This window comes from Anser anser, assembly GCF_964211835.1.
Source record: "Anser anser genome assembly, chromosome: 21".
Classification (NCBI taxonomy): Eukaryota; Metazoa; Chordata; class Aves; order Anseriformes; family Anatidae; genus Anser; species Anser anser.
Window position 1 is genome coordinate 10,775,215 of NC_139742.1, and position 21,089 is coordinate 10,796,303.

Genomic DNA, 21,089 nt, shown 5'->3' on the forward strand with positions numbered 1-21,089 from the left:
CAGCATCACTGGGGAGCCGTTGAAGAGCCGCGGTATCCTTTGCTGCATTGTTGTTTAAATGATACCAAGCCAAATTTCTATTTCTGAGTTGTAACGATTCCACTGTGTGACTCACTCTGTGTCCCAGAATTCCTCTTGATGTTTTAGTTCAGTGCTCTGGACCTGTGCCCTAAAATATTGTGAAGTTTTGCAAAAGCCTCTTCCCATGCCAGAGGTGGTTGTGTTCCAGCCACGGATGAGGTGACCCCTGAGTGTGCACTCGGATCCCTTTGTTGTCGCTCTGCTACAGTCCAGAAAATGTACTCCGGTGCTGCTGCAAAGCGGCGGGACTGCGAGGGGAGGTGGTTCTGTGGTACCTGTAACGTAGCTTCTGTTCTGCACAAGCCGGTAGTTATCAGAAAGGTTCTTTCAGGTTTCTTTTGAGGTCCTCTCGGCAGTGAATTGGACGTGGTACATTTATGATTTGGACGGGTTTTATCTTCCTTGTTTCCTTTATTAATTGGCACCAGCAGACATGGAGAGCATGGTGATATTTGGAAAATTAACATAAGTAGCATTATTATGCAAATTCCTGAGAGCCAGTATTTCCTTAAAATAAAATGTAATTAAGCTTCTGCTCATTTAGCCCATCCAAAATAATTAACTTATATCTCCAGTTTTGTTGTGCGTGGCTTTGTTGTTTTTTTCTCTTGACCTTTTTTTCTTTGCATCTTTTTTTTTAGGACAACAGCAGAAGGGTGGAGAATATGTTAAAGTTATGGATTATTGAAGCCAAGGACCTGCCAGCTAAGAAGAAGTACTTGTGTGAATTATGCCTGGATGACGTTCTTTATGCACGAACTACCTGTAAATTGAAAACTGATAATGTCTTTTGGGGGGAGCACTTTGAATTTAATAACCTCCCATCGCTCAAAAACATTACGGTGCACTTATACAAAGAGACCGACAAGAAGAAAAAGAAGGACAAGACCAACTTCATTGGACAAGTGAACATCCCTGTCAGCTCCGTCACGGGCCGGCAGTTTGTGGAGAAATGGTACCCCGTGGTCAGCCCCAACCCCGGGAAGGGCAAGTCCCCAGGGCCCATGATCCGCATCAAGTCACGCTACCAGAGTATGAGCATCCTTCCCATGGAGATGTACAAGGAGTTTGCCGAGTACATCACTAACAATTACATGGTGCTGTGCTCGGTGCTGGAGCCCTCGCTGAGCGTGAAGAACAAAGAGGAGATGGCGTCCGCGCTGGTGCACATCCTGCAGAGCACAGGCAAGGCCAAGGTAAGGCTGCGGCACCCACACGCTCCCACGAGAGATGAGCAGGGGCAGTCTCCAGGGTTGGGCTGTAGGGAGTCAGCACGTTGGTTGGGCTCAGCCATCATTAACACACTGATTTTTGCTTTTTATTGCAAACAAGTCGGTAGCATGTGCAGTGTGAATTGCTTAATTAGTAAAGAGGTCGGGGGGACCACAAGATACCAACCCAATTCCTTTTTCCCTACTTGTGGAGGCTCAGGGGCCGGACTCTTACTCTGTAAACCAGCACAAACATAAAAGCAAGCAAGAAGGCAGTTTTCGGGGGCAAAGTGTAAGCAACATTGGCTTAAGCGAAGCAGCCGGCAGTGCTGGGCGTTCCTGTGGAAACACGGCAGGTTCCCCACGGCGGCTCTGCCGCACGCCCGGCACTGCGGCACCGCACGGGCGCGGACGGTGCCATGAGAATTTCGGAGCAAAGCGCGCCTCCGGGCATGCCTGCCTCTGAGCAAGCTCTGAGCCCTTGGGGTCTGTGCTGATGCTTTTAGAAGGGAGATGTGATGGGGGCGGCACTGCAGGGAGGGTTCTGGGGTGCTCCCAGGCAGGAGGTGCCGGGGAGTTGATGCTGGCCAATTTGTGAACGGTGGAAATTCAGTTTACTGGGCCACTTCGTGTGAATATCCTTCATGACTGGGAATCCCCTGCCACGTCTGGGGAAGCAACGAGCCAGGAAGAGGCAGGGAGTGGGATTTACTCCTGGTAGTGGCTGGTCGGCGAGAGCGAGGGCAGATGAGCAGAGCTGGAAACGCCCTCACTGGAGAGCACAGGCGAGCGCCGAGCTCCCTGCCCCACGGCGTGGAGTCGCGGGGCCCCTCTGCCTCAGAGCATCCTCGCTGCGTCCCCCTGCGTGGCACAGTGTGGCCGCATGCGGGACGGAGGGAGTGGGAGCATCAGCGTTCCCTCTGTTAACATCTCCCTGAACTCTGCAACGGGGTGCTGGGGAAGAACGAGATTTCAAAGCCCTTACAGCACTGAGGAGCTGTGAGCTGCTCACCTGAGGGGAACCGCGAGGCTCGACGCTTCCCCTGCAGCCTGCGCTGCTGCCTGGGATCGTGGCAGGGTTCACGGATTAGATTTAATTACCGTCTGTCGTGCAGAGAAGCGCTTGGCCTCCTGGTCGAGTTCGAGGCAGGAAAAGCTCGCTGAGAGGATTGCGAGGCCGGGCCTGCTGCCGTGGCAGTGCCGGTAGCTGCCCGGAGCCTCCCGGAGCCCAGGACGGGGCATTGGGGTGTGCGGTGAGGGGCGCAGCAGGGGGCTGGGACACTCGGAGGGGGCAGAAGCGGCTCGCGGTGTGCGAAACCCCGCTCGGGTGGTTGTGTCGGGAGAGCATCACAGGTGTGTGCCCGCTGTGCGGGGCTGTGCCGCGCCCGGCGCATGCTTGCTCGGCTCGGCCCTGCCTTCTGCTGGCACCGCTGCTCGCTGCATCCCGGGCTGCCCTCGCTGCAGCTCTGCCGGGGCCGTGGTGAAATTGCCAGGAAGGACCTGTGCGGGGTGTGGGTGCAAAAGGTGTCCTCACCCTGATCTCAGTCCCCGTGAGTCTTGTCACTGCTCCTGCTTTTTCCTCTCCTCTCGGTGCTGGAGAGGCTGAGGAGAGAGCAAGTGTGTTTCCAGACACGTGTCCGCGCCAGCGCTTGGGATCCCAGAGGCTCTGCACGGGGGACACAGCAAACAGTAAACAGACTTGATGAATTGTCCCCTAAAATGGAGCTTCTGCTCTCCCCGCCTGTCATCTGCCATCAGCATTAGCACGGGGTTGAGAGAGCTGTCAAAGCAGCAGGAGTTACTGGAGCATGGGAGCCGGGTGGCGCGTCCTTCCTAGAGGAGCTGTACGAGGAGAGGAAGGGAAAAAACAGCAGCAAGGTAAAAAAATAATAATAAAAAAAATGAATGGGAGAGGAAAGCACCCACCCACCCTGTCTGTGTGACAGGGGTGTGCCCAGGAAGGCTCCGTGGGGGCGGCGAGGCACGGCAGAGGGCCGTGCTGGTTTTATCACGCCCGTGTGCGAAGGCTCCAGCAGCAAACCGGGGGCTGCCCCCCCCGGGTTTGCCTGGCCCCTGCTCCTGTTGGCAGGAGGCAGCGCGGGGCGGCGGGGTGCGGGTGGAGGCGGAGGAGCGCAGGGGTGCTGCCAGCAGCCCCCCCCCAGCTCGCCCCTGCCCTCTCCGAGCCGAAGAGCACAACGCTGGCGGTCGGCAGCCTCTCACCGATCCAGGTTTTCTTGCGGCTCCTGGCCGCTGTAGCCGGCGCTGAAGCAGCGATTACGGCTGGAGTGGGAAAGGAGTGTCCGAGTGTCCGGCAGGTTATCTGCGAGGGCGCGGTAGCAGCTAACTGCTCTTGCGCTGCCCGAGGCGCTCTTCGCCTGGAGCGGTCGGTGCTAAGCGGGGTGTAATCCCGCACCGGGGCTCAGCGGGATGCGGGGCCGTGCCCCATGCTCCTTGGCAGTGTCCCCTGTCCCCCCCCAGCCAGGGCTCGTTACCTGCAGCTCGTCAAAGCCAGAGGCAGGGCCGGGCCCGTCTGCCGAAAGGAGCGTGGGTGGCCGGGGCAGTGGCTGCAGCTTCATTTTCTCCCTAAATGTTCTGCATCATCCTGGGCCTCATTTCTGTATCACAGTAGATTAAAAGGTGGGAAATGAAAGCAGAGAGTCCTGCCTGGAGACAGAGGCCGTGCCTGCTTTGATCTCTGCTTGGGAAAGGGAAAAGCTTCATCCCCGCGGTGCCACGCGAGGGCTCGCCGGGCACCAGGGCACGCCTGGAAAACCCAGAGCAGCCACCGAGGCAGCAGCGGGGTGGAGAGAAAGGGGAAAAGCGTTCTGATAAAGGGCAAACAGCCTGGCGGGGAGCTGCCCCAGCCCGCTGGAAAGTCTGACGGCCGCCCAGAACCCGCCCAGCTCTCGGCACAGGCCCTGTTTGCTCCGTTTGTAGGGACTGGAGAGGCAAGGCTGTGCCAGGAGGGGCACCCGGGCTCTCGGCGCCCGTCCTCCCTTCGTTGGGTGCTCCCGTCTTCCACCTGATGAAATGTTACCCGTGAGGGTGTGGGGAGATACTTAACTGCTTGATGTGTTTGCAACCCACAGACGAAACACACCAAGGCGTAATTAAAGATACTTCTGTTGCCCTGCACGCCATGGGAGCGCTCCCCCTGCCATTAGCCCCGCTTGATGTGGGCTGTGTGATGTGGGCGGGGGGGGGCAGGCTGCATCCTTCCCCCGGGGGACCGCCGGGGACTTCGGTGTCTGTGGGGTACTTCCCTTGTCTCTGTTCCAGGGCTACCTCACAGCTTTGGGAGCTCAGCTCATAACCATAACTACACTTTAAAAATGTTCTTGTCCAGGGGGTCAGTAGATGAAACCCGGCGTCAGACAAAGCTCTGACTAACCAGCTGCTCGCTTGAAATAAATATTTATTATGGTGTGAATGGAGTGAAGGATAAACATGTGTCCCTATTTGTTTGTGCCGCGAGGATTTGCTCCCCCTGAGCAGATGCATTTACAGCAGATGCATTCACAGCCCACGCGAGGCTGCTGGAGCCTCTGCTCTGCGCCGGCACCGCTGCAGCCGCACTCCCCTTGGCCACGTGGGTGCTTTGCTGCTTCGTGTGGATGCTGCAGGGACCATGCGGGAGTGCCTGCAAGCGCCTGTCCAGCTGCGGGAGCTCTCCTGGAGGCTCCTGGTTCAGCACGGGGAGCGGCAGGGGGCAGGGGGGCACAGCAGCACAGGGCTCGGGGTCCACCCCCGGAGCGCCGCCCGCTTACCTGCACCAGCAACTGCAAAGCCAGGGCGCTGCACACCTTCAGCCCTGGGTGACCCGGGCAGCAGCTCTGTTGTCCCCCACAAGGAATTTCTCTCTCTAATACTACTTTATGGCAGCCACAATCCAGCTAAAAAAGCTTTTTGTCAGTTTTATGAGCGCGTCCCTCCCCTCTCCTCGGCCACTGATGCTTACGTGTGCCTGACACTGGTCCGCCTGCAGCCCTGCTGCCTCCTGGGGCTTCCTTCACCCCTGCCCAGCTGGCCTCTGCGCTGCTCTCTGAAACCAGCAGTAATCTTATTGCCTTCATCAACCCAATCCTCTTAAGGTTAAGGCAATCCTATTAATTAGGTTTGCGACGGGGGGAACCTCCTTTCCCCCAGTCAGCCGCCCCTCCTCGGACTGGGGGGGGAGCAGCACCCCCTGCACAGAGGTGCTGCTGCTGCTGGCCCCCTTCTGCCCTGCCCGCGGGGCTGCGGGGACCTTCCCCGGGTGGCAGGGTGCGGCGTCCTTCCTGCGCAACCCGCGTGGAGCCCTCCGCGGGCTCTTGGCACCGCTGCCCGACTGCTTGGCCCTGTTGACGTGGCAGTGAAGGGCTGTTCCCGTGAGCAGCTGTTGGTTTTACGCTTGTGGCCTTCACCTTCAGCGAGCCTCCCCAGTCTCAGGCCACCCCTGGGACGGCTGCGCTGTCCGTCTGCTCCTTCCAGGCTCCTCGGGCAGCAGTTCGGTGTCCCCGGGCAGCACCGAGCTGACGGTCACCCAGCCCCAAATGGAGTCACCCAGCCCCAAATGGAGTCACCCAGCCCCAAACGGAGTCACCCAGCCCTGACGGCCTGCGGGAGGGCCGAGGCAGGAGGCAGGGGTCCGGGCAGGTTTCCAGCCCACGAGGGAGCATCCCCCCAGGTGGGGCAGCGGAAGCAGCTCCTGAAGCTCACCCCAGGGGAAAACGGAAATGTTTTCGGGCTGCGCCGCAGGGATGGAGGAACATGAAAAGCAGCGAGGCGTGTGGAGCAAACCCGGCCCCGCCGGTGCTTCGGGGCAGGGTGCCGTGACCGAGGGTGCGGTGAGACGGGCGGCGCTGGGTGGCGGGAGGCTGCCGCTGGCAGACCTCGAGGTGGGGTCTGTGAGCCCTGGCCCCTTGGAGCTGGGACCGGCGGTGCCGTGGGGCTGCCTCTGCGGCAGCCAAAGCCGTGCGGGTGCCTGTGGCAGGGCTGCAGCGGCAGCCTGACACCAGCGCGTGCTGCAGTGGCTGCTGCCTGGGGTACTTGAAAAAGTGCTGGGAAGCAGCGCTGCCTCGCGCCGTCATGCCTGGCGTTTCTTTATGAATTGCTCCCCTTTGTGTGTGCAGCCGCTGAAGTTGCACCGGTTCAGCGGTGTCCAGACTGAAGCAAATATCCTTAAAATAAACACGGGAGCAAGCCTGAGGAACGCCGCTGCAGCCCTTAATTTTTACTGTAGACCTCTTCCTTCCCCTCTCAACTCTGATGTAATGAAATAAAGCATCTTATTTTCTTCCATTGCCAGGGGCCCTAACTAAAAACAGCCCCCCGCTGATCTCTGCTGCTCAGAAACAGGGAGTTTTATTGGCTTTAGTTATTGCATTTTATTCAGAGCTGTGTATGTGGGTGAGCGAAGCCCCCGGAGGGATCCGACAACTATTTGCATTCCGTTTGTGTCTTCCGAGTGCTGGCTGCTGCCGTGCTCGAGGCAGAGGCAGCGGACGTGAGCTCCGGAGCTGCTGCGGCTTCCGTGTGTGGAGGGAAGGCAAGGCCCCGGAGGACGGCCCGGGGACAGGACCGCGGGATGCGGGGGGGCAGAGCCGCGAGGCCCGTCTCCGTATGGGATGGGGACCGCCCCGGGGGGCTCAGGGGGAGCTTCCCTGGCTTCGTGCCGCGTCGCACACAACTGGAATTTTGCCTCGTTTTTAGTTCGAGTAAATTCTGCAGCTTAGCTAAAATCATCAGAATTCACGTGGCTGCTGGCTAGAACCTGGTGCCCGGGTCTCCGCAGCTCGGCGGCCCCGCTGGCAGCTGGGTTCTGCATGGGAGCTGGCACCACGTCCCCGTGTCCCCTGTCCCTGTGTCCCCGTGTCCCCTGTCCCCGTGTCCCCATGTCCCCTGTCCCTGTGTCCCCGTGTCCCCGTGTCCCACCCCAGCTCTGCGGCCACGCGTGTGGTCAGCGGGGGGAGGCAGCACGGGTCCGCAGCTGGCAGGGGGAGGAAAAACCTAACCCGTGGTAAGAGGAGCTGTAAAACTCGGTGTTCGGAGATAATTAGTATGTTGGGAAAGTGACAGGAAAGAGAATCAAGCAAAGCCAAGGTCAGCGGCTGCTAATTAAGAATCAGCACCTTGTGTCATCCTGAGCTGTGGCTTGGAATTGAAACGCACCCTGGGAGAGACCCGGGAAGATAAAGGTGATGGAGGTACCCAGATAGCAGCTAAAGGGATTTGAGCAGGGGTTTAAAGTTTCATTCCAGCTTGGCTGATAAAAGAGGCAAAATGAGAGAAAATCGTGGCGGGAGGCGCGTGCTTCGCTTCCAGGAGGGATTCGTGCCTCTGCAGCTGCCAGCGCGCCGCAGACAGAGCGGGCTGCGGGGAGGGCGGTCTTCTGGTCAAAGAAATAATGCAAGTGACATCTTCTTCAAAAGCTGCTCCTCGGGGTTTTGGGAGGCTCTTCTGGGAAGGTGGCGGCAGCACGCCGGTCCCGGCCGCGGCCCCGTGGGGAGCAGGAGGGACCGGAGCGGCAGCAGCTGCGGGGCTGCCAGCCCACCAACCCCCAGCCCGTTTCTGGACGGCAGGGGAACCCGTCTGCAGCCCGGGCTTCCTTCGTCTGGGACAGAAGCCCAGTAACAAAGGGCTGTAGGTCACTGGTTTGGTGCTGGGATGATCCAGGAGCGGATCTCAGCATGAGCCTGAGGTTCCCAGGGCACCCTTGTGACGGACGGAGCAAGTGCCTCTCTCGCAAACGCCCCGGCAGGGTATGGCACCCGGGTGTCCCCGTATCTCCCAAGGGGTTCGGGGTCGTGGCTGCGGCGCTTTGGGGGCTCGGGGAGCTGCACTCCATGCCACACCGCGTGGGGACGGCGAGGACGGCACCCGCACCTCCGCGCAGCAGCTCCGGGTGCTCTTGGTGCCTGTGCCCAGCAACGGGTTGCGTCTTGCACGCTGTGACAAATGAAGGAGAATTTCTTAGCGAAGGGTTATTACTGCGCAGATTATTGGGTTTGAGAGGAGGGTGGTTGAAAAAAGGTGCCCTTGCTTATGGCGGTGAAACGGTGTGTCAGCATTGCTGTCTCCTGCACGGGGACTCGGTACGAGGTTCAATGCGCGGGGCTTGCAGGGTGCCAGCAGCCCGGTTTCCCTTTGCCATCGAGGCGAGCGGTGCCGGCTGGGAGGAGGTCGTCTGGGCCAGCACCTGGCTCAGCAGCCGATTTTCCCATTAGCGGCGCGGAGAACAAGAACTGAATATGTATTAGCGCGAGGAGCTGGACGGCGTTCCTTCTGCATTAACGCGAGCTGCGGCGCTGCAGCTCACACCACGTAGTGGATTTTTAGCAGAACGCACAGGGAATTGCGTGACCCTCTCCGATCAGTTAACACCGCTGCTGAAGCAGGCACGGAGCTCGCTCTTAGGTGCTGGCTTTCTGTTAGCGTTTGCAATTCGAAGCCCGGGCTGGTGCACGGGGCGGCTGGCAGCGTGCACGCTGCTCCTGCGCCCCCCTTCCGTTGCTGTGCACACAGATGACAGAATTGCACGGTGTTTGGCTCTGTGCACATCAGACCCAAAATGTACACAAAACGCACGCTGTAGCAGTGCTGTTTATTTCCATGAGTACTGAGGAAATGGGACGCGGGAGCATCTCGATGCCTATTACGGGCTTGATTCCCAGCCCTGAGCCGTGGGGCACAGCCCGTGACAGCGGAGCACGCCCCGCTTTTGCACCCAGCGCAGCTAGATACCGACGTGGCCACATTTAGCAGCGGAGAAAAGATTTCACCCACAAAACGTGAGGCTGAGAGGAGACCCCCCCTGAAAGCTGTCACTGATGCGGGGGCAAATGCGGTGCGGGCGTGGAATGGATCATTTTGGGGTGCAAAAGTTGTAACTCCCCGGAGACTGATTTCTCCTCTCGACTCTCCGAGGGTCGGAGAAGCAGGAGAGAAGTCAGGCCGGCGGCAGTGCAGCGGGCACAGGGGCTTGCCGCAGCGCCTCGCCCCCTCCTGCACCGCAGGGAGGTGCCGGAGGCGGGGGGCCGCCCGCCCTGCTGCACGCAGCGTGTCGGGACCTGGTGACCCACCGTGGGCTTTGCTTTCCAGGATTTCTTGACTGACCTGATGATGTCTGAAGTTGATCGCTGTGGTGAGAATGAGCATCTCATTTTCAGGGAGAACACGCTAGCCACCAAAGCAATCGAAGAATACCTGAAGCTGGTGGGGCAGAAATACTTGCAAGATGCCTTAGGTAGGTACAGAGGGGTGGCGGGGCTCTTCCGCGAGCTGCCGGCTGCTCCGCGCGGTGCGGGGCCGCGGCTGAGCCCCAGTGGCCATCAGAGGTGCTGGCGTTACCTGGCAGAGGGTTTCTCTCACAGTGCAAGAGAAGCCTGAGCCCGTGTGCCGTCTGCCCGAGACACGGCTGGCTGCTGAGCGCCGCAGCCCAGTGCCTGCTGCCGGGGCTGGCAGGGGGGCCCGGGGCCGGGGCGGGCGGCGCTCAGCTCTCGGGTGAAGGTCGCTGCCGAGCTGGTGTGCTGATCTGCTTTCAGAGGAGGTACCAAGTAGATACCTGAAGGCACGGTGCTGTCTGCCAAGTCTTCTGTCTGAGCTCCGGCAGTGTCACGGAGGCTGATTGAATCCCTCCCCTGATTGCACAGCCCCAGCCGGAGACGCTCCCCCCGTTCCTCGCAGCAGTCAGATGAAATCTCCCAAATTGCGGTGATGAGAGTCGCCTCCCTGATGGCGCTGGGAACCCTCCTGGTGCTTTTCCGAAAGGGCTGCCTATGCTTACGGCTCCAAAAATATTTCTCCCGATGCAAATGAAAATAATGAGAGGTTCCGCTTCTGGGCAGGTCAGGAAGGAATGGCTGCGCTGCTGCGTGCAGCCAGCACAGCGCGAGGCCGGGGGGCTGCCTCTGTGGCGTGCACTCGGCGAAGGCAGCTGGGTTTTCTGCACGTCCCTGCAGTGGGATGAGCAGTGCTCCTGTCGACCTGCTCATTTTTCAGTGTGTTAGGTTCCTACCAGTGGATCGGTGTAATTTTAACAAGGACCAAAGGAAGTGTAAGTACTTCGCTGAGGTAACAGTCATCTGGTGGAGCTGGGGACGGGGAGATCAGTGAGGCAGATCAGGCAGATGGCCCGCCAGCAGAGGAGAGGGAGTGTTACTTATTTCTGCCTTGTAACGCCTTCTGGTTGAAGGCAAGCCTGCAAGTAGATTACCTCATAAAATTTCTAAAAAGCCGGGAGATTAATGAAGGCAGAGGATTTCGTAACGCTCCCCTTTGAGGGCTCGGTGCAGACGCTGCCGAGCCAGCTCCGTCTCGTACCGGAGGAGCCCGCAGTCCCTGCGAGTTGTTCGGGGCACGGATCCTGTGTCGCCCTCTTGTCATGAAATGATTCATGTCGGTGTCACAAGGCAGCACAATGCAGCGTAGTGCTTTCCTTCAAGCCATGAAGCACAACCGAGTAATGGGGCCGGCTAATAACAGCAGGCATCACCTGCAGGCAAGCAGAGAGGCTCCAGAGCTCCCTGGCAGAGCTGAAAATACATTGGAGAGGCTCTCCGGGACATAATTAAAATCTGTTTTGGCAGTAGAAGGGGAGGAATGCAGACTAGGGTGGACAAAAAACAGGATGGGAAAGTCCAGGACAGTCAGGAACTGGGAGGTGAGCAAACCAAAAGGAATTAGAAGATAACCAAAGCAAACCTTGTCCCCAGGGCATCACCCAGCCCCGCAGGTCCCTGCCTGAGGCCCTCCTGCTCCCCGCCATCCCCTCCCCGAGCCTCCCCCGCCTGCGGTGTGCAGCCCGGACAGACAGCTGCCCTTCCCGACGGACGGACACGTGCTGCAGTGGGGAGTGCCCCCAGCCCACGCCGCGCTGCTCTGTGCCCGCAGCACCCCGGGGTGGCACGAGAGCTGGCAACGCCCCGGGGTGTGAGCCCGCCAGGGCGAGGGGTGGCCGAGCAGCCAGCAGGAGTGCAGAGAAACTCACGGAAATACTTTAATTAATTAATTTAATTTTAATTTAATTAATACTGCCCGGCCTTTTGGCAGGGCAGCTGGGGAGCAGCAGTGCAGAGGCCCAAGGGCAGAGCTGCCAGCGTGCTCGCCAGGAGGCCGGGGCCCTTCTGCAGGAGGAGCTGCGCTGCTGGGTCAGCGCGATGGGGCACGGGGCAGCTGCTCGGGCGCTGGAGCTCACAGGCTGCCCTGCTTGCTGACTGCACCTCCAACACCCGCCACTGACTGTCTGTTTTACAGGGGAGTTCATCAAGGCTCTGTACGAATCAGATGAAAACTGTGAGGTGGATCCCAGTAAGTGTTCGTCTTCGGACCTTCCCGAACATCAGAGCAACCTGAAGATGTGCTGCGAGCTGGCCTTCTGCAAAATCATCAACTCCTACTGGTCAGTGCCCCGCGAGCAGCGCTCCCCTCCGCGTGCCGTCGGCTGCAGGGCAGAGGCGTGGCGTCGGGCCGTCCTCAGGCTGCGTCCGGGCAGCGTGCAGGAGCTGTGGAGGGAGAGCCCAGGGCCTTGCCCACCCCTGCAGCACCCGAGGCCGTCCCGCTGGCTTCCGACTGGGGCTGCCCTGGGGCCGGGGAGAAAGGCGCGGGGCTGAGCACGGCAGCTGTGCGGGTGCTGCCACGGTGGCACACTCGCGGGTGCACCTGCGGACATGCACGGCGTCTCCTTCGACGCGGGGATGGCAGAGCTGCGGCAGGCAGGGGAACGAGTTTTCAAGGACAGATTTTGTGCTGAGCTGGTTTAGCCTGGGGACGCCGTCCCCCAGCACCTTCAGGGCATGTGGTGTGGGGCCATGGGACCCCTTCCCTGCTGCCATCCCGTGCCAGCTGCAGCCGTGGCTCCCCCCAGGCCAGCCGTGGATTATCTGCTCTGTGGAGGCAGCAGCTACTGCCTGCCCGTCACGCCTCTTCTCGGTGCCTGGTGGAGGGTTTCTGCAGCACAGACACGGGGACAGGGCGGCGGGGTCGAGGAATAAGGTGCCAGTCTGACCACCAGAGCATCAGGTGGCGTTTTGAAACCCTCCCCGCAGGCCCTGTGGCACTCCTCGTGCCTGTCAGGGAGCTGCAGCAGCGCAGGGAGCTTGCGTTGAGGCAGATGTGCTCCTGCGGCAGTGCTGGGGCGAGGAGGAGGAGGAGGAGGATGCTCGGGGCCTGTTAGGCTCCGCGTCCCGCATTCCTCCGGGTTAACCCCACTCTCTCCCGGCCCTCGGGGCAGCCGTGGGGAGCTCCCTGCCTCCTTGGCCCAAGGCCTGGTATGCAGCTGGAGGCATGTCCTCGCTGATCGCGCTCAGGGTAAAGGTTCTGGCAACGAGTTGGGACAGGCCTCAGTAGACAAAATTGCCTGGGGTGAGGCAGTGGGGTGTCTGGCGTCCTGTGCTGGAGGTGGCCGTGCTGGTGCCCGCTGTCCCGTCCTTGGGTCTGGTACAGCTGGTGCCTGCAAGGAACGGGAAGAATCGAGCTGGTGACCTTCCTTACCTTGAGGAATAAAAACGTTTTCCTTCTGCTTCTTGCTAGCAGACCACAAGATTCTTGTCCTGACAAAAAAAAAAAAATATTACTGCTGGATTTGCAGTCTTCCTGGTTAAAAGTCCGAGCTTAGTTTTTATTAATGTGTTTTGTAGCAACGCTGTTGTTGCCTAACATCAACTAAGGCTCATTTTGGAGGAAGGAAGTCTCTGATAGTAAAAACTTGTCATTTTCTCCCCTATCCCAGCTGTTGTATTAAGGTCTGAAAACTCATTATTTGTGGTCTCCCAGGATTTGGAGTGTGCTGTCTTGCAAGGCCAGGAAGGAAGGGAATTGCTTCTCCTGATGTTGCTCAGCGAGAGAACAAGCAGCGAGAGGCTCGCTCCGACTTCCTTTACCTACCACAAATAAGCAAAAGGGCAGATTTTGTTGGAGGTAGCCCGTACCTTATCCTGAGCCAATTAATAATTCTCTGACTCAGGAGTTGTGCTTACCTGCTCTCCCAGGAGGAATTCACTGCTTTTAGTCACCAGTGGATAATAATTGTTCAAATTAGCGTCTTCCCAAAAATACCCAGAGCAGCACTAAAAGGTAAGTCTAAAAATAGGCTTGGAAGGTGACCCAAGGAAAGTCACGAGTGCACGGGAAGTTTGTTCCTCCAGCCCTGCCTTTCGGAGGAAGGCTGGAGCAACGGAGCTGCTGCTCCGAGCGGTTCCCTCTCGCTCCTTTGTGCTCAGCAGTTCTTGGGGATTAATTGGGCTGACGATGAGTGCTCAGGCTCGGCCAAGGTATCCTGACAGCTAACAGTCTTGCTTTAAATAGAGTGCCAGAGTGTGCATGCTCATCTGCCGGAGAGCATCGGAGAGAGGAAAGAGGTTTACAATAACTGAAAATTGTTATAATTATGACATAATTTGGACATCTGGGAAGTTTCAGCGTAAGCAGAATTTTAGCATGTGGAAGCTCGTTACTGGAAAGTTGGGTAATGAATTACTGGCCCGTTTGTCACATAAAGCTGGCTAACTGAATCCCATCCGCTGCTCCACAATTAAACTTTTATGGTCTCCCAGCCTGTGGCAGCGAGCAGCGCTCGCGGGCTGCACGCAGCCGGTGCACGCGTTTTCAGGGGGTTACTTCCAGTAACTACAACCTGTCCTGATCACTCAAGCTTTAAATTGCTTAAAGGATTCTCCTATTTCTGGGCAAATACCGTGAAGTAAAAGGGCTTTGTCCAATTGTGTGGATCACGCCAAAGACAGAGGGGAACTTTTCCAGCCAAAGGCATTGGTTAGTGGTATTTATAAAACACGGGGCTGGGAGGACGGCTGGGCAGGTGCCCGCTGCCGGGACCGAGCCGTGCCGTGCCGTGCCGTGCCATGTCACCAGCCGGTGCGGTGCTCAGCGGGGCAGTGGCTCGGCCGGGTGCTTCGCTCCGAGGCTCGTGCGGTTTGGGGCCTCCCGCCTGGTTCTGGCACTGGTGGACATCGGCTGTGGCGGCGCGCTGTGCTGGGCAGCAGGACGGGGTCTGGCAGCACGGCGTGCGCGGCCTTCTCTTCCCAACAAGTGTGAGGGTCAGCCGCAGGGCGGTCAGGCCCAGAGGGAAGCCAGCTCACGTTGCTCTGCTCACCCCACGTAGTCCCTGCAGCAAAACTGGGAAACTGTCGTGTGAAATGGCTGTTTGGTAAGGAGATTTATGGCCTAAAATGGAGTCTGCCCCCTCCTTGATCTGCTGTTAGACCAGCCAGCTCTGGAGGTGAACAGTTCTGACTTTCAAACAAAGACGGTGGCCGTGGCCAGAGCAGCCTCTGGGGCGGAGGGAAAGGGCCGGTACCAGGGACTTGCTGGCCGCTGGGGACCCATTGTCAGCCTGCTCCCGCGTGGGAGGATCCAGCTGAACAAATAACCCGTGCTGGGAACAGGATAAGGTGGGAGCAGGGAGCTGGGAGGAGAGCAGGCAGCCGGTTCTGCGGCGATAAGGGCTGCTGCAGCGGGCGTCTGCTGGGCGCGGGGGAATTCTGGGGCCTTGGGAAGCCCGGCTGGGCTCGGTGCGGTTGCGAAGCCGGAGTGACTCCAGTGGGGCTCTGCAGTTGCACTCATTACCATGGGATTTGGTCCAAGAGCTAGAACAGGAGTACTGCAATTTGCACAGCCGAGCACCGGCTGTGCTGGTGACCCCAGTACCCCCGGTGGTTCCGCCAAGGGTGTCCCACGCTGCTGGGCACCGCACAGGTGGTGTGCCCCATCGCTCTGGGATGCTCCGCACCACCTCACGTGGCGATGAGCTGCTTTGCACGGCTTGTTCTGTATCTCTGGCTTCCCAGTTGTCAGGGGTTTTGGCTATGCTTCTTGTCTGGTCTGAGTCTCCTAACGGGCACTGCAAGGAAAAGAGCCTGTGGCTGGTGAGGGTGGCAGTGCTGCTGTGCGGGGTGACAGGACTCTGCCTTGGTGCAGAAGGTCAGGGCGTCACACCACGTGGCTGCTGCTACACACCACGCTTCTTACTGCTTTGTGGCACTTCAAAAACCTTGGCCTTGAACTTCACCATCCCTGCGTGTCCTTCTGTCATTTCAGTGTCTTCCCAAGGGAGCTCAAGGAAGTTTTCGCCTCGTGGAGACAAGAATGCAGCAACCGTGGCCGCCCAGACATCAGCGAGCGACTGATCAGTGCCTCCTTGTTCCTGCGGTTCCTGTGCCCAGCTATCATGTCCCCTTCCCTCTTCAGTCTCCTGCAGGAGTACCCGGACGACCGCACTGCGCGCACTTTGACCCTCATTGCCAAGGTCACCCAGAACCTCGCCAACTTCGCCAAGTAAGCGGGGCTGCGGCAGTGGGGGGGGCAGCTCTGAAGAAGGGGAAGGAAGGTCCCACACTGGCCGCTCCTTCCCTGGATGGAAAGGGCCTGCTTGTTTCCTGTTGTGCTTTTCCCCATCTCTCTCTGGGACCCATTCCCTCGCTGTTAGGTCAGGGAGATCAGTGAAGTTTCCAAAACAGCACGTGTTTTATGAGCAGGAAAACAGGCTGCTCTGACCACACAGAGGAGCGGGCTGGGTCGCAGCGGGAACACCCAGGCAGAGCCAGGAAATGTGTCCCGTGATCGCTGTGCTGGGAGCGGCTGATGGCATCAGCTCTGCCTCCCGTCAGAGGCAGCAGCAGGGCCAGAACCTGCACAGCAGCAGTGGTGTGTGTAGCTCGGGAGCCGTTCTGTCCCTCCCAGGAGCTCTGGGACCTTCCCTGCTACGACAGCACAGTTGTTTGAACGGGGATGGCAGGAAAAGAGGATGGGGACACTATCAACTTCTAACTAAGTTTGGTTACCAAACCCGTAGGTTTGATGGAAACAAAGCAAGAGATTTCTGAATATCTTTCCACTGGCTGCAGCTCTGAGCTACTTATCCTGAGCTCTGATAACAAACCGATGAGCTTTCCAAAACATGAATGGGCAGTTTCCTTCTAAAGCTCCTTAGATTTGGGAACTAGCTCAGTGTACACATGCGCAGCCAGGAGTGCACATGCGTGCACGCAACCACAGGTGGAAGACAAACAAGCGTGTTACAGCAGATGACAGAAATTCTCCATATTCCTGACCAAAGGCTTTTCAGATTTTCAGCACTTTGCAGGAAGGAACCCCTAACTAAGCTGACTTTAGTCAAGCCAAAGTGATGAGGCTGAGCTGTCCTGCAGACCGCTCACACGCCTCTCCTTGCACAATCACTGTCACAGCACAACGTGAAGTGCTGCTGGTACAACTGAGCCACGAGGCCCTGTTGTGCTCTAAGTAAGACATCTAACTGAGAACGACGGCTGCGTGAAGTGCTTGAAGGGCAGAAGGAGTGTGCAGGGCTGAGGGGAGAACAGCCTGGCCGTTGTGCCGGGGCGGCAGCGGCGCGTGGCTGCGGCCAGCTTCAGTGCCTGGGAAGGGGGGGGAGAGTGTGGGACTCCCACAGCCATCATTCACTGCACCTCAGCCAAGTGACTGGGCTTGGTTATTTTGATTTCTTTATTTCCAGTGATGTGTCTTATTTCTGGAGGCTGTACCAGCAGTAAGATACACCCCATCACCAAGAACAGCTTCGTTTCTGTAGCTTTCACCTCCGTTTCTGCTGCTGAGGTCCCATGCTGATGAGGGCTTAGCTGGATTAGGCTGGAGTTAATTTTGGTTCCACGTTCAGTGGGGTAGCAGCTGCTTGTTAGCAACCCCGTGATCCCAAAGGCTCTGAAAGGGTTCAGATGCCACAGAAAGGCTCTGGCATTCTTACGTGCATATGTACCTGCTCCTTCTGCTCACTGCACCTCTGTTTACAGGATTTAGCTGAGATTTCTGTTGCTGTCTTGATAGGTTTGGCAGCAAAGAGGAATATATGTCCTTCATGAATCAGTTCCTGGAGCACGAATGGACTAACATGCAGAGATTTCTCCTGGAGATTTCCAATCCAGAAACCATCTCAAACACAGCTGGCTTTGAAGGCTACATTGACCTGGGCCGGGAGCTGTCCACTTTGCACTCGCTGCTCTGGGAAGTCATTTCTCAGCTGGAGCAGGTACGGGAAGCTCACAGGGACAGGCCTGGAGGGAAGCTCAGGAGGCCAGCGCTGGGCACTGGGGCCCAGCACACCACACACCTCCCCCTCGTGCAGCCCGTACCCATCCGTTAGCTGTGCGGGTGCACAGCACCGCTGTTAGTAACCCTTAGCACTTCCCCAGCCTTTGCACGTGCTGCTGTAGTAGCTCATCCTTGTCCTTCTTGGGGGCAGGCGAGTATCGCTTTCCCCCTCTGCTCTTCATCACTGGGGGTGAGCATGGAGGGGCTGGTGGGATGAGAAGGCAGAGCTGCTGAACGCCAGGCCCTTCTGTTTTTCCCAGCAGATTCAAATGGTTAATTTTTAATGAAAAGGGTTTCTGTCAGGAGACCTGGACCAGGCTTGGCCGCAGCTGTCTTCGGCGTCTGAACTATGCTAAGCATGCTTGCTGCCTTCTGCCCCACAGCAGCAAATGGTTTCTGAAGCCACATGTCTGGGGCAGCCAGTGGAGTTAAATTATGGAGAAAATTAATGTTGCTAACAATTCACTGAAGAGACTGTCCAGCAGCTGGCAGAACCCACAGTTCTCTAGCAGAAATACAAGATGGTGGTAGTAATTCTGCTCTCTTTTTTTACCAGGGCACTGCAACAAAGCTTGGGCCTCTGCCTCGGATCCTGAGGGATGTCAACTCGGCGCTCAGCAACCCAGCCTGCGTGCAGGTCTCAGTCACAGCCGATCACACTGCATCCACTCCTAACGCTGGCAACAGCATCTCTGCGGGGCTACAGAAAATGGTGATAGAGAATGACTTATCTGGGTAAGAGCCTAAGAGGTGGCCTGGCCACAAAGGAAATACTGAGTATTCACCTCCTACCAAAACCTGAGCACCTGCAGGGACAGGCAGGACAAGGCGTGGTGTGGACTTACCTGATCCATTGGCAAGGCTTTCAGTTGCAAAATGGGTACTGGGTGTGGTTCGGCTCTGAATCTAGACAAAGCAGTGGGCAATAGCGCAAGCACACGGCTCCATCCCGGGTCTGTGATGAGCCAGAGCTGGGAATGTGGTTTGGGAAATGGAAAACTGGCCAGTTCTGAGCTCAGTTCTTGACACTTGGCTGCAGAAGCAAAATGTTCATCCTTTGAGGGCTTGAGGGATTGTTCATACTGACCTCAAAGCACTGAGTTCTACCACTGAGTTCATTAGCTGTCTGAATGTGCAGGATTTATTGGTCTTACCCATCGCTGTAAGATGTAGGGTATGTGCTGGATTCACTGAGATCCAAATGTGGACATTTCTCTAACAGTGGCCAAGCTGTAGAGGCCTAACAATCAATTCCAATCCACTCCGTCCAGTTTTTATAATACCGTGTGCTTTTAATGAGCAGTGATTCACAGACACAGTCACCAAACACACTTTTAGGCCTAATTATGTAACAAATTTCATTCATGGGAAGGATGACTGTTGCAGACTTAAAATGTTTCTGTTTTTGGAAAAGTAGAGCCCACATAAATTGAAAGACACTACTAATAAAATAGTTTGTAAGTGGAAACTACGTAATACTTAACAGTTTAATTAGGAGTGAAAGGCAGCAATGGAGCTGGACTTGCTTTAATCAGAGCTTTCATCTCTAATGCTTCCCAGCTTGAGGTACAATTATTTAAATCTAATGCTATGGAAGATCTCTACCAGTATGCTTTCACCCAAATACTTGCTTACAACGCACCATCTTTGATCAGTGGTGTATTCACATTAAGCTACTGCAAAGCTCTTTCTTTCTGTCTGCAAGAAATCAATATTGCTTGGATGTATCTGTTACAGCAGGAGCAGCGGGTGGATAACTTTCTGCCGCTAGGATTTGGCTCTGCTGTTACACCCCTGTCTGACCCTTGGTGGCCTGGTGTGGATCAGCCCCCCCGGTGCTGTACAGATCCTGGCCAGCCCCCAGGAGCTCAGAGCCCAGGCACGGAGCAGAGGACAGGCAGCGGGGTTGGGTTCGGCCAGCTGGGAGCTCAGCCCCGTGCTGCCGGCACGCTGCGGGCTGCGGCTGGCGAGGCAGGGCCCGAGAGCGAGCCCGTCAATGCCTCCCGCAGAGCACGGCCCGCTCTGCCACGCGAGGCACCCCCTGCTCCCCTGCCCGCCCCCACGGGGGTGCCCAGAACCCCGGACCCCTCCGCACCCCCAGTCCCCCTGCTCCTGCTGCACCGTCCCCACGCACAGGCAGAGCTGGGTCTGGCCCCGTGCCCTGCAGGGGCTGGGCTACGTCCGCTGCCCGCACAGCTGCGCCACGCTGATTTCTTCTGAGTGATAACGTTTTCCTGCTCTGGTGCAGCATTCACAACTCTTCTTTTTTTTTTTTTTTTTCTGTTTTCCTCTCCTTTTCCTTACGCACTGACTTCCCCGCAGTCTGATAGATTTCACCCGGTTACCATCTCCAACCCCTGAAAACAAGGACTTGTTTTTTGTCACAAGGTCTGCTGGGGCCCAGCCCTCGCCTGCCCGAAGCTCCAGTTACTCAGAGGCCAATGAGCCCGACGTGCAGATGTCTAACGGCAGCAAGAGTTTGTCCATGGTGGACTTGCAGGACAATCGGCTCCTGGACAGCGGGGCCAACGCGCCCGGCGCTGCCGACTCCCTCAATGACAGTCAGTCGTCCCTCGGGCAGTTGCAGGGTGTATGGACCGCACGGACTCAGCAGAGCAGCGTGACGGGCATGGCCACCGTGCGCCGGGTGGGCCAGACGCCCACCACGCCGAGCGGCGAGAGCGCGCCCGGCCGGCCCCAGCTGCTGGCGCCGCTCTCCTTCCAGAACCCCGTGTACCAGATGGCGGCCGGGCTGCCGCTCTCCCCTCGCGGCCTGGGCGACTCCGGCTCCGAGTGCCACAGCTCGCTCAGCTCCCACAGCAACAGCGAGGAGCTGACGGCCAACAAGCACGGCTTCGCCGGCCCCGCCGCCAGCGAGGACTTCACGCGCCGGACGGGGGAGCTGGCCCGGCGGCAGCTCTCGCTGACGGAGAAGGGCGGCCAGCCCACCATGCCGCGCCAGAACAGCGCGGGACCGCAGAGGCGGATAGACCAGCCGCCCCCGCCGCCGCCGCCGGTCACCCGGGGCAGGACGCCGCCCTCCCTGCTGAACACGGTTCAGTACCAGCGACCCTCCAGCGGCAGCATGATGTCCTCCTCGCCCGACTGGCCCGGCAGCGGGGCCCGCCTGCGGCAGCAGTCCTCCTCCTCCAAGGGCGACAGCCCCGAGATGAAGCAGCGCACGATGCACAAACAGGTGAGTTCGGGGGGCTGCGACGGCTCCGGGGGTTGGCGGGGCCAGGCAGGGGTCAGGCCACGGACTTGGAGAAGAAATCAGCTGTTGGGGATTGCTGGGGACATCGTTCTGGCCCCAAGTTACTACATCAGTGCCAGCACCGTGGTGGTACCTTGGCTCTTGCACCCAGCGTGACCTGGGACAGAGGCCTTGCAGGGAAGGGGACGCGGACACGCGGTTTTCTCCCCGCTGTGTGGCACGTTGGGGTGTGACTGCCGCAAGGTGGCAGAGACACGAGGGCGACGGCAGCCCAGCCTCTGTTCTGCGCTACCATCTCGTCACCGCTTTGCCTCTCCATGCACAGGCTCTCATCCCATGCCATAGTCAACCCAGCCCCATCCCACAGACTTGGACTAGGCGCTAATCTTCTCATTTATCTACAACTCTCTGTGCCGCTGCTCCTGTCCCACCACAGCCTTGGTGTCCCTGGACACTCATTTCTCTGTTAGACCCTCCTGGGAGCGCATCGGGGGAGGCGAGAGCGGTAAGGAAGGAGCGTGTTC

The 21,089-nt window shown here is 58.2% G+C and overlaps 1 protein-coding gene across 16 annotated transcripts in view; it reads left to right on the forward strand.

Annotated features, from left to right (window-relative positions):
* DAB2IP (DAB2 interacting protein) overlaps positions 1 to 21,089 on the forward strand; it is a 224,258-nt gene that overhangs the window by 188,877 nt on the left and 14,292 nt on the right. For 15 of the 16 annotated variants that reach the window (XM_083807470.1, XM_083807465.1, XM_083807469.1 and 12 more), the window contains 7 exons: positions 723 to 1,277; positions 9,372 to 9,516; positions 11,526 to 11,670; positions 15,324 to 15,560; positions 17,088 to 17,289; positions 17,908 to 18,086; positions 19,674 to 20,547. In XM_083807470.1, the coding sequence (XP_083663596.1) occupies positions 723 to 1,277; positions 9,372 to 9,516; positions 11,526 to 11,670; positions 15,324 to 15,560; positions 17,088 to 17,289; positions 17,908 to 18,086; positions 19,674 to 20,547 (2,337 nt within the window). The remainder of the gene's footprint in view (positions 1 to 722; positions 1,278 to 9,371; positions 9,517 to 11,525; positions 11,671 to 15,323; positions 15,561 to 17,087; positions 17,290 to 17,907; positions 18,087 to 19,673; positions 20,548 to 21,089) is intronic. The other variant, XM_083807466.1, reaches the window with a different exon arrangement.